Below are 12,130 nucleotides of genomic sequence, written 5' to 3' on the forward strand. Positions count from 1 at the left end.
AGAGCTCAACACACAGGGCGAAAAGAGGAGCTGCAGCAATGTGCAGTACAACACAAAATATGGTGTTTTTTGAAAATGAAACCATTTAAACCTATTCTGATATAACCTCTAAATACAATTATGAACCTGAAAATGAGCATAATATGAGCACTTTAAGTGAAAGGTTACAGTATGTTATACAAGATCATGAACCAGAGGTGTAAGGAAACAAAATACATTTAGTTACTTTTACTGTAGTACTGTACTTAACCTCTTTAATCCCATAGACTCTTAGACAAACTCATGTTGAGTGGTTAAGCCTATAAATCCCAATTCCACAAAGAGATCCAAGTGTTTCCAAAGTTGCCAAAAATGTCTAATGGACAAGACTAATCTAAAATTGTCTGTTGGATGTAATGGTGCTGCCATGAAAAATTTTGTTTTCTGTTTGAATATTTCATTCGGTATCAGTGATACATCAAACTATAGGAGTCCTGGAGCAAACTGATACAGATCACAGTTTATACAGAAGTTAAAATGGTTATAAGTATAAATTATTTTTGTTACATTATAGTTATACTTCACTGCATTTATTACATTGTCAATATAACTGATTGTTTTGCAAATCAAGGTTTATAACTGCACGATGCATCGCGTGAGTTTAAAGGTGAACTATTATATAGCATTTTCAGATTCATACTTGTATTTTGTGTTTGTACTAGAACATGTTTACATGCTTTAATGTTAAAAAAAAACACTCTCATACATAATTTCTCATACTGCCCATTGCTGCTGCTCCTGTATTCACCTTCTGTCTGAAAAGCTTTGTTGGCGCGTGCCTGTCTCTTTAACAACATTGGCAACCAAGATTAACACTTTTACTACTGTTAGCATGTAGCTACATGCGACAATGTTAACACCGCAGTAGCTTTAAAAATAAACACCAGTACTTCCTACCTGGAGCAGATGACCAATCATAGAAGGCCGGCCAAATGTTACGTAACACCTAGCCGAGAGTAGAAAAAACTGTTGAAACCGGAGGTTCAGAACAGTTGGAAATCTGAATGTTTTAGCTCACGGGGATTTCTCTGAAATACGTTTAACTGATTATTTTACCATGAAAATCCAACATTCGTCACCTTTAAAACACTATCTAATAGTCGGCCTAATTATAATAATAATATATATATACTCATTATGCAGAATGGCTCCTTTTAGAGATATCCATAATATACATTATATCATTGATTATTTAAATGATGCATTAATAGCAGTTTTTAATGTTGCAGCTACATTAAAAAACTTGAAATACTGACGTGTAGTTACTAAATGAATGATGTTTGATAAATTAATCCTGTGTTTTGTATGTAAAATCTTGAAGCAAAATTTCAACATTTTAGGAAATACGCCTATTACCACTATTTCTTGGCCCTGAGCAGTTGCCAGGCAACCAGCAAGACTCAAGTAAGGGACTGTGCTTAGCTCAGAGATAGTCTGGCATATAAACCGCCCAGTGAAACAGCAAGCTGTAATTTTTACACAACAGTTGTTTGTATGGATTACACAAGCAAGATATAATGTGCGAATTAGTGAGCTTTAGAGGTGCTGGCATATTTTCAGACAGAGCCAGGTTAGCTGTTTCATCCTGTCTTTCGTCCAGTCTTTTTGCTAAGCTAACTGTCTGCTAGCTATAGCTTAATATTTACTGTACATCTATAAGAGTGGTATCAATCTTCTCATCTAACTCTCCAGCAGAAAGTGAATAAACATATTTCCCATTTCTTTAATATGAAAACTAATAACTATAGATGTCAGATAAAAGTAAACGGTGTTTGTTTTTTTTCATCTGAAAAGGGTATAAAGTACAACGTAGCATGTAACAGAAATACTATTATTTTTTACTTAAGTAAATGTAAAAAGGCATGTTTATAAAGATTTGGATATATTACAAAGTTGATTGATACATGTCTCTTATCATCTTGTGAAGTGATAAAGAACACCAAGATTTTATGCACAAGCTCAACATTAGATTCACTTCCACTAAAAGTTGAAATGTGACATTGTTTGACTCAGAACCTCATTTTATTTAAAAATATTCCTTTCTTCACTACTGTTTTTCTTCTTCTTCGTCATACACCCCTAACCCCCTCTTTCACCAGACACCTTGGCTTAGACCTTGTTCCCAGAAAAGAGTTTGAAATGGTGGATCCAGATCAGATCAGCATATCAGAACTACACAAACTGGTATGTTGGGTGGGAATATTCTTGAACCAGTGCATGCTGTACAAATTCAACCCATGAATTATTGAATACGATACAGTATTCCTTGAAGGATAAAAATGCTATTAAATAGGATTCTGCAGCATGCATATACTGTACTAGATAAACTATGTATATCTACTGCAATGACTCAAAGATGCTGTCTTTACCCACTATGAGTTTTTTCTGTGCATTTTTTTCATTGCACAGACTGTTTTTGCATATAAGACTGTTTTGTTGGATGTGTAGGGATGTGTGAATTTACCGATTATCAAATCATCCATAAGAAGGTGACTCACAAGAGAGTGCGATTCAGCTGTTGGAGCTGCCTTATGCAAACTGTTCTTTATGCTTATCTTACTGCCATATTTTGTTCCTTTTCTTGCATGCACATAACTCTCACAAGCATGATTGCCAGCTAGCAATGCAGACATAATGCAAAGTGACAGTCCCAGGTGAGGCTATGGGAAAATACATTTTTTATTGTTATTTTTAAAAATAAATTACATATTTTAGTCTTGGTTCCTTTAATCCAGCAAACAAGAGGCATATTTCTATAAATAAATATTGCCTCAAATGTATTTCAGTTACATGGGACTTTCAAACACACACACACTTTTTTAGAAATATGCCATTACAGCACAGATGTTATGAAATCTAATGTAATACTGCTGGATACTGTTAGGAGGGAGATCCTTTCTGGTCAGAAGTTGAATCTCCATATGCTGATCGAAACACTCCAACTGCCCTGCAGCCTCCCATTATCCCGATGCCATGTTTTTCAGCTTTGCGCACAGAATGTTTGTGCACTAAATGCCTTGTCCAGAAACAACAGCGTAGCTCTTCCTTGCCAAAAAGCCGCCTGACTCTGTTGATGAAAGTGAGCTTGTTTTTGGCAGGGCACAAGGCCTTGGCACCTCTTCAGGTAGAGGAATAGAGGAGTTCTTTTAGGCGGCTAACCAGAGAGGTGTGTGTGGGCGATTCTGGCTTTGTCCTCTCCTCTCCCACACGCTCACGTTTTGCCTCATGTGGGCTTCTTGTAGCGCCACAGTAGTATAGCCACTTGGCAATGTGCGTAGGTGAAATTTTGTCAGATTTGAACATCGACCGAAGCATCGTTCAGGTAGTGTGTCTGAAGCTGCTATAAGGTAAATAAGTTCAATGCTGTGTGGGAAGAGTAAAGAATGGGCTGACTGATCTGACATCTTTCCTTTGAACTTCACTCTTTTTTAGCATATATCCAGCAGACACTGTGGTCAGCAAAGCACAAACCAGGTATAGTAATTTCAAAGCAGTTTGTTTACAAAATCATCAGAACCTTTCATACTTTGTAAGTCTCTTCATGTCTCATTTTATATTTCTCTCTGTACACTCTGGGCTATATTTATCAAGCCGTTTGCGCCTGTTTCCAGGCGCTATTTGGTCGCAAAGACGGACGTAACCGATGCGGGCTATTTACAAACAGGGCGCACTTGGGTAAAACCGCAGATTGTCTGCCACATGAGCGAGAAGAGACAAGTTGCGCTTTCAATATGCGTTCGTGGGAGGGTCGTGGGGAAAGTGGGAGTTCCATCCAAAAAGGTGGGAGGATAAGCGCAAAGTGCGCCTAATTATATATTCCGTGGTATTAACAAAGACTGTCAGTAAGAGCGCGTCTCTATTCTGCGGGGGAAATTCTCCGCCTCTTAAAAGCAGGTCTAAACCAGCCGCAATCGAGTTTCCTCGTAGACCTTTATGCCGCTGGTGAAATGGCAACAGTAATTTGAGCAAGACGAAGATATAGGCGAGGCTGAAAATATTTTTAACACAAGAATCACACTTTGTCAGTGAACACAACATCATTTAGCGTTACAGATCAAGCAGCCATGCAATATTAGAGTTACTGGAAGAAATCAAAGATGACATTGAATCACCCACTCAGCGTTCACATTACATTCCAGCAGTTGTTAAACTCCTCGCTACATTACAAATATTGGCAGCAGGATCATTTCAAACAGTCATAGCATCAGCAGTGGGAATATCGCAGTCTGCACTCAGCCATATCATAGCACAAGTACCGCTTCGCTACAGCGCAATTTACGGTATAGTGGACGGAGAAAGACGCTGATTGCCTGATGGGTGTAAGGGTTGATAAATACTACGCAAAATGTGGAAGCATAGCGTGCGCTATTACCGAACTCGCATTAACAGACGCAGCGCAAACTGCGCTAGTGTTAGTAAATCTAGCCCTGTGTACCAAATGAGTCTTGTAAAGTCAGGGCACTCTGGCTGTGACATTAACACATTTAGACTTGGTGATGGGAATTTCTTTTATTGCACTGAGGACATAATAAGAGCTTTTAGGGTTAAAAGCCCTTGATATAAAATTCAAATTACATGGTGTCACTGCCATACTCCGTAAGAACCTTACACCAACACTGCCAGAGTGTGAGGGTTGATTCCCATTGGAACCACATATGCCCCAAGATGTGTGCCAACAGTATAACATCGAAAACCCACCAAGCAGTGGCGAAGTGACGCTTGCCGCAATAATAAAATTGTATGTGTTAATGTGTTTCATGCAGGAAGAAATTCTTTGTAACTTAGGTCAACATGTCATAGGAATCTGTTTACTGATTGGCTGCAGGTATTATCTGGCCACAATACGCTGCAAAAAGTGAATCCACTTCCGGGATTTCTCCGGCGCTGCAGGAAATTCCGCTGGATGCATGTATTTTCCGTTTCCTCCCACTTTCTTTGTGTTGGAATTTTAAATTCGGTGGATAAATGAGGACTATTGTTGACTGCTCCTCAGATCTCTGCAGGGTAAATTGAGACAGCTAGCTAGACTATCTGTCCAATCTGAGTTTTCTCTCGCACGACTATTTTGCAGCGGCTCTGTGCGGAGTTTAGCACCGCCCATGACGATTCTGATTGGTTTAAAGAAATGCCATTAAACCAGAGCATGGTTTCCTCCCATCCTCGAATGCTATGTAGAGTAGCCAGACCCTCCTTCAACGCGATTTGGAGGAGGGTCTGGCAAAGCGAGACTAAACTATCCCTAACTTTAGTTTGGCAGCATTCAGGCAGAATCAAATGGCCACAGCTTTCTTTAGACATTGCATGAAGCTCGCCGCTGGCTGCACGTCGCTGCTGCTTGGTGTGTTTTCGGCATAAAGCTCCCTAATAAGCCTCCCATAAAACAATGTGTCGTTTGTACACTTTGGCTTTTGTATGGATTAAACAAACAAGATCAAACAAGCAGTTGCTTTATATTAAACAGGCAGATATCAATGTTAAACTCTAAAGCATATAAATGGAAAAGTTTACATCACAGGAATGCACCCTCCCTGCATCCCCTAACAACAAATACACCAGAGCTGCATTTTTTATCATTCATTCATAATTTCTTGTAACCTGCATGTTTACTGAGTCAACTGTAAATAACATGTACATGTGAAAGGATGGAATACACTGTAGAGCATATATCAATGAATTATTCACCCCTTACAGTACCCTCATAGAGCTGTTAAATAAGCTTCTCTATATACAGAGTGGCAGGTACTTTGCCTCTCTCGCAGTAAGGACCTGTCTTGTTAGTGGTCACTTTCTTCTTTTGTTCCCAGAGTGATAACACGAGACAGCGCCATGGTGACGGTTGCCGTGTCCCTGTGTCGCACCACCTCTTCATTAATCTGAAGAGCTTTACTTACAACAGCATCAGCGAGGATGCAGACGTCTTCTTTTTTCTGTATGACACTCGCGAGGCCAAACAGATCAGGTACACATAACAGCCCAGAATGATCCCACGATGCAAGAGCAAACACACACAACACACACACACACACGCACACACGCACACACACCACACACACGCACATTTACACGCACACACACACACACACACACACACACACACACACACACACACACACACACACACACACACACACACACACACACACACACACACACACACACATTTACACACTATCTCTGTCCAGCAGATTGACTGAGGCATTCTGTGGTTGACAGACACTCTCAAACTGTGAACTGGCTTCTTTTGCAGTGAGAAGTTCATGGTGAAACTGAACAAAAATGGAGGACCAAAGAATCCAGAGAAGGTTGATCGTCTGTGTGCTCTCTTCACGGTAACATATTTTCCCTTCTAGACATAAATATAAATACTCTGTATTTCAACTTTAAGGAAGTTTTTTTTTCATCCCATTTTACTTTAGGACCTGAGCAGTAAAGACTTGAAGAGAGACCTGTACATTGTTGCACATGTCATAAGAACTGGTAAATAAAGTGCAGTGTTTAATGACAGAGGTTTTTGGTTCATCACTGCTCCTTCTTAGCTTGTCCCTCTTCTTTTTGTTTCCAGGTCGTATGCTGCTGAATGACTCAAAGAAAGGCCCACCTCATGTGCAGTACAGAAGACCTTATGGCTGCGCTGTACTTGCCATGAGTGATGTTTTCCACACCATCACAGACCTCAAAGAGGAGAAGGACTTTGTGCTCAAAGTTTACACGTGAGTATACATGTCAAGCTCTTCTTCTTAATTCTTAATTCTTAATTCCTCTTGCATTTTAAAGTGTGAAACAGAATACAATCTGTATACAGCCGTCAGTGTAATTGCTCAGTAGTTGCTGGTAATAGAGTTGAATAGTTTATTCAGTGAGGCGGGAATGTGTGAATGTTCTGCAAATGTCGTGCATGCATGACAACCTAGTGCTTCAGTGTTGATGCCTGGTGTGTTTTGACCAGAATGATAATGAAGTGTCCTCTGAAAAATCAATAGCTGCTCATCCCGGGCCTGAGATAGGGCACTTGGCATGTTGTGAATCTGGCTGCTTCTGTTAGGCTTCGCCACAGAGAACCACTCCTGTACACCGGCCAACCCAGTGAACGAGGGAGACACAGAGAAGGAGAGGGGAAGAGACAGAGAGAGATGACACTTTGATAATTGAACAAAGTTAGAGGACATAAAAGAATAAAAAACACCAAGCTCAGCATTTTCTCTTGTCAGTCAACAGCTAGAATGTCTCCTTGTGTTAGCATTGTCCTCCTCAGCGTCCACTCCGGGTCAGAGGTCATTCATACACTTTGCCATCCTGTTGTATGTGACATTTTTCTTGTGTAGCATTTTCAGGATAACTTTACAGCTCGGTGTGAAATAAAGATTTCCAGAATAGAAAGCTGTCGTTTTTATTGGATTCCTCTGCTGAGGCAAAGAGCTCTTCCCTTTAAAAAGCAAGCAGTGATTCAGTGCTGAGCTGCCTCCAAACTGTCGGCTCCTATAACGCTCCAGTCTGTGTATTTCCCCATGCCATCCCAGGGGCCTACGGGCCCACAGTAATGAAAAAGGCTGGTAGAGAGCTGGCTGTCAGGTTTGCTTAGTGAGCTGTGCATTTGGGCTAATGTGCTGCTTGATAGCACCTCCCCCTGCTGCTACCTTTTCTCCAGGAGTAAATCGGCTCTGGGACACATGCTGTTCATGTAGTCCCCATGCACACAATCCCGATCCCTCCATCTGGACCCACTAATGGGTGCGTTGTTAACAGCCCTACCCAACTGTCTTTCTCTCCAGATGTAACAATGAGAACGAGTGGTACCAGATACAGGAGAACATCATTCGCAAGTCCAACACAAAGTACTCCGCTCCCAGTACCAACTATGGTAAATATAATGTCTCTACTGGTCTGTTATCTGTTTGGTCTCCCCAGGATTATAGATTTGCACCTTTTTTCCCAAGACACAGTGTCATGGTGAACATGCTGTCTACAGTTTTTATAGGGAACTAGTTCCTTCATAGAAATGAGTTCCAAAGACAATTGTGCCCAGCAAGGTCTGTTGATTATTCTTTGAAAACCGGACAGGAAATTTGTTTTTTTGTAGACACGTTGCTATTAACGACTATATCTAATCAATACAACTAAAATGATTAACATTATCCCTCAAACCAAGTGAATTTTCTTTTGTGTGTGAATAGTGTAGGGTTCATATGATCATATATTTAACTCATCTATTAACTGCCAGAAAATTTCATGTACTGTTTATACTGAGGTAACTATCCCTTTAACATGTCAGGTTATTGCAGCTAGTGTTGGATTAACAAGGTTTTTGCATCTGAAGTACCTTGTTTCTTTTCACATATTTAAATAAATAGTTCCACATTTGGCATTTTTGCTTTCTTGCAGAGAGTTAGGTGAAAAGATTGATGCTGCTCTCATGTCGATACGGTAAATAAGAAGCTACAGGCAGTAGCCAGTTAGCTTAGCACAAAGATTAGAAACAGCTAGCTATGCCTACCAGTACATCTAAAGCTCATTAAATATCTATTTTTTTGTTCCGAACACAAACAGAAGTGTACAAGACTAAACTTTGTGGTTTTACAGGGGATTACGTGAGTAATGTGTTTTTTTGCCGTGAGCAGTGACTCCTGCTCCTTCTCCTGGCCAAGAAATAGAAATTGTCCTTAGCTAAGATAATTGACTTCTGGCTGTAGCTTCATATTCAAAGGACAAATAAGAAAGTGGCATCAAAATTATCATCTAAAAATGAATAAGGCTGCAGAGTATTTTCTCGATTAATCATATGGAATATTAAATAGTTCCCAGAGCCCTGAGTGACTTCTTCAATATTCTTGTTTGTCCCGATCTGTCCAAAGCCCAACAATGTTCAGTTTTCCATCAAAGAAGAAGACCACGAAAACCAGCCAAATGTTCATTTGTGTACCTGGAACCTGGAAGCAGGGAAATTCAGAGCTGTGTTTTTGTTTAAAAAATGACTTTGTCAAATGATGATGAATTGATTATCAAAATTGTTTGCTTATTATTGATTTATTTATTGATTGACTAACCAATTAATCAACTAGTAGTTTCTGCTCTGAATGCGGATAAGCATATTTTCCAAAATGTCAAACTATTCTTTTAATTCCCCTCCAATTAATTTATCTAAAAATGGTTTTACAACAAAAGTATAAAACGTATACCCTGATATCTATGAATGTCAATCAAAATTACTTCACAATATACCACCCACCCCTAACTGTCACTAATCACCTGAAGGAGAAAACACACCAGCTCACCCATTTGGTTAGCTGCTATGAAAAGATAATGCAGCTCACTTTTTGTCTTTGGTATTATACAATCTTGCTTGGCCTTACTGTAAGCATGAACTCTCCTAATTCACTATTACTTCTCTTTTTTTTATGAGCATCTCACAGTTTGATATATGACTCATGCCTCACAAAAATCTGTCACTAGATTTGTGTGGTAGCCATATTTTTCCTTGCTTCTTTGCGTAATTCCACTACACCCTTTCTCCTCCCTCTGTTGTCCCTGGCTCTGATCACGTCTCTCCATCCACTCTTGTGTCTGTCTTCTCCTCCCCCACATTCTGACTAATGTCCTTTAAATACCCCTCCCAACTCCCTTCTTATTCATCTCTTCCCTTTCTTTTCTTCAACTCCACTTTCCTCCCACAACTCCACACCTCTACATTTGCCCTTTCCCCCTATTTACACGCATGCACGCACAAACACACACACACACACACACACACACACACACACACACACACACACACACACACACACACACACACACACACACACACTCAACCCTCCCCTCCCTTCCTGCCCCCAGGCCTCATCATTTCCCTGCAGCTGCTGCGGGGTGAGCTGGAGCAGATCAGACGGGAGAACCAGGCTGTGTTCAACAGGGCCCTGGCACTCACACGCAAACTGGGTTTCCCAGATGTCATCCTGCCAGGTAAGGAGGCAAAGAGCAGTGGGCGGTAATGTGGACAGAGAGGTTCAGGGAGGAGGTGGAGACCAGAGGCCAGATGGCTTGGAGGAATGAAAAGAGGGTAAGGTCACAGATCAAGGTACAGACGAGGCAGATGAAGGAAGACAGGGATTGGGCAAGAAGGATGTAAGAAAAGCAAGGATGGGGGTTAAAATTGAATAGAAGAAAATGGAAATGGTGTTAGAAAGATGTAGGATAGAGCAGAATGGGCTGTGGTCTTGAGGAAATAGTCATTCAAGTAAATTTACTCAAGTACTGTACTGAAGCACAATTTGTACTTAAGTATTTCCTCTTGATGCTACTTTATATTTCTACACTTCAGAGGAAAACATTGTACTTTTTACTGCACTACATTTATCTGACTGCTACAGTTACTAGTTATTTTTCAGTTACATTGAACACTTTGACTAAGTTTAAAAAAAGATGTTGTACATTTGTACAATACTAGTGGCCTCTTGTTTTATCTCCGATGTCTATGAGTTGTTAAAGTTCCCCCAACAAGACATTTTCCCTCCTAACTTCTCAGATTGTTAATTTAAATAACTGTATGAGGCCAAACGAGGTAAAATAATCCAATATTTTACAAAAACGGCAAAAATTTGAGAATAGTCAAACAAAAGTCAACCTTGTTTTTTCTTCTCTCGAGCCTCATTAATCATCTCATGACCCCTCAAATTTATCTTGTGACCCCTTTGAGGGAAGCCGACCCTGAGGTTGGGAACACTAAACTTCCTAACTGTATGTAAAGTTGTTCAAACTGGACACACCTTGACTAGCTACATTAGTAAAATGCCACTTACATATTGATGCAGCAGTATAAGCATCTCAGATTTTGAATGCAGGACTTTTACTTAATGCTACTGTAGCTACACCATTGCTATTTAGGAAGCTCTCAGATTTGTCACTCCCTATTTGCCTGAGATCGGCATTTAGGTCAGGTACTGAGAAATGTATGAAGAGCAGAGGTCTTCAAAGAGAGAGAGAGAGAGAGAGAGAGAGAGAGAGAGAAAGAAAAGGGGAGAGGTGTGTGTTTATTTCGGTATATTTCATCAGATAACATTGTTCTGCTTTGTGTCTACTGAGAATGTATGATCCTCTCCTCTCCAGCTCCTCTCCAGCTCTTCTCCAGCTCCAGTTAGTCTGAAATACCTCCCAATATCAACTCTTGTGACTCATCCGTCCCCAAGGAAATGACTTGGATATAAATAACTATAATCTGATTTTATATATAACTGCAATATTGTCCTCCACTGTTGCCACTGATATTTATTGCATTAAACACTGACCTCACAAAAGGTGCTGAGGCAGTCATGAGCTACAGTGTATTACAACTCAGCGGGGTCATTTGTCATCGACAAGAACAATGGCATGTGGTCTGTGGTGCACAGCTTAGTCTTAATTTATGTTGACCACTTGCAGTTCGTTTGTGGAACAGAGGTTGACATGTACATTATAACTTATTAACATCGCCAAGGCAGGAGACATGTTTGTTATCATAGTCTGGGAATTTCTGAGATGTCTTTGTCCTGTTGTTGTCTCTAGCTTGAACCTCAAGAGGGCAATGATTTTGCGCCTGACGTCCTAGCTAGTGTGTCAAGCTTACTGTAAAAGAGTGCTCTGCCGATTTAGCATAGCACTCCTATAACATTATCAAAGTCACAATGCAAAAAAAGAGGTCAAAATCGATGCAGCAGAGCCAGAGATATTGTCTTTTTTTATTCCACGCATTCTTCTTCTTGTCAAAACCTTATGCCTACATTACCCATAATTACCCAACTTGACTGCTAACAGTTTGGAGATTGGACCAGAGATTCAGTTGTGTTATGCTAATGTAGCCGGGCTACAGAGCTCTGGTGAACCTCACTTCTTTCTTTACACCATGGATGTATTAGGAGAGCTGGATACAGGGGAAATAGCCTTCCTCCTGGCAGTCTATCCCATATATTGCGATATTGCAAAAATCTGTAAAAATGTCAGTAAATCTGTTAACAGAACACCTGTACACATGCCTGTTGTCCCAAACTGACATCACTTGAGGCACTCCAGAGGGAACCGCAAAGGGCATTATAAAACGTTTTTAATGCGTTGCCCCCAAGACCTG

The 12,130-nt window shown here is 40.4% G+C and overlaps 1 protein-coding gene across 1 annotated transcript in view; it reads left to right on the forward strand.

Annotated features, from left to right (window-relative positions):
- The window catches only part of LOC114558514 (dedicator of cytokinesis protein 3), a 50,624-nt gene that overhangs the window by 15,203 nt on the left and 23,291 nt on the right, over nt 1-12,130 (forward strand). Inside the window, exons 7-14 of the mRNA XM_028582573.1 lie at nt 2,139-2,223; nt 3,472-3,513; nt 5,844-5,998; nt 6,287-6,368; nt 6,456-6,516; nt 6,602-6,749; nt 7,809-7,897; nt 9,868-9,993. Of these exons, the coding sequence (XP_028438374.1) occupies nt 2,139-2,223; nt 3,472-3,513; nt 5,844-5,998; nt 6,287-6,368; nt 6,456-6,516; nt 6,602-6,749; nt 7,809-7,897; nt 9,868-9,993 (788 nt within the window). The remainder of the gene's footprint in view (nt 1-2,138; nt 2,224-3,471; nt 3,514-5,843; nt 5,999-6,286; nt 6,369-6,455; nt 6,517-6,601; nt 6,750-7,808; nt 7,898-9,867; nt 9,994-12,130) is intronic.

The sequence above is a fragment of the Perca flavescens genome, chromosome 7 (assembly GCF_004354835.1).
Source record: "Perca flavescens isolate YP-PL-M2 chromosome 7, PFLA_1.0, whole genome shotgun sequence".
Lineage (NCBI taxonomy): Eukaryota > Metazoa > Chordata > Actinopteri > Perciformes > Percidae > Perca > Perca flavescens.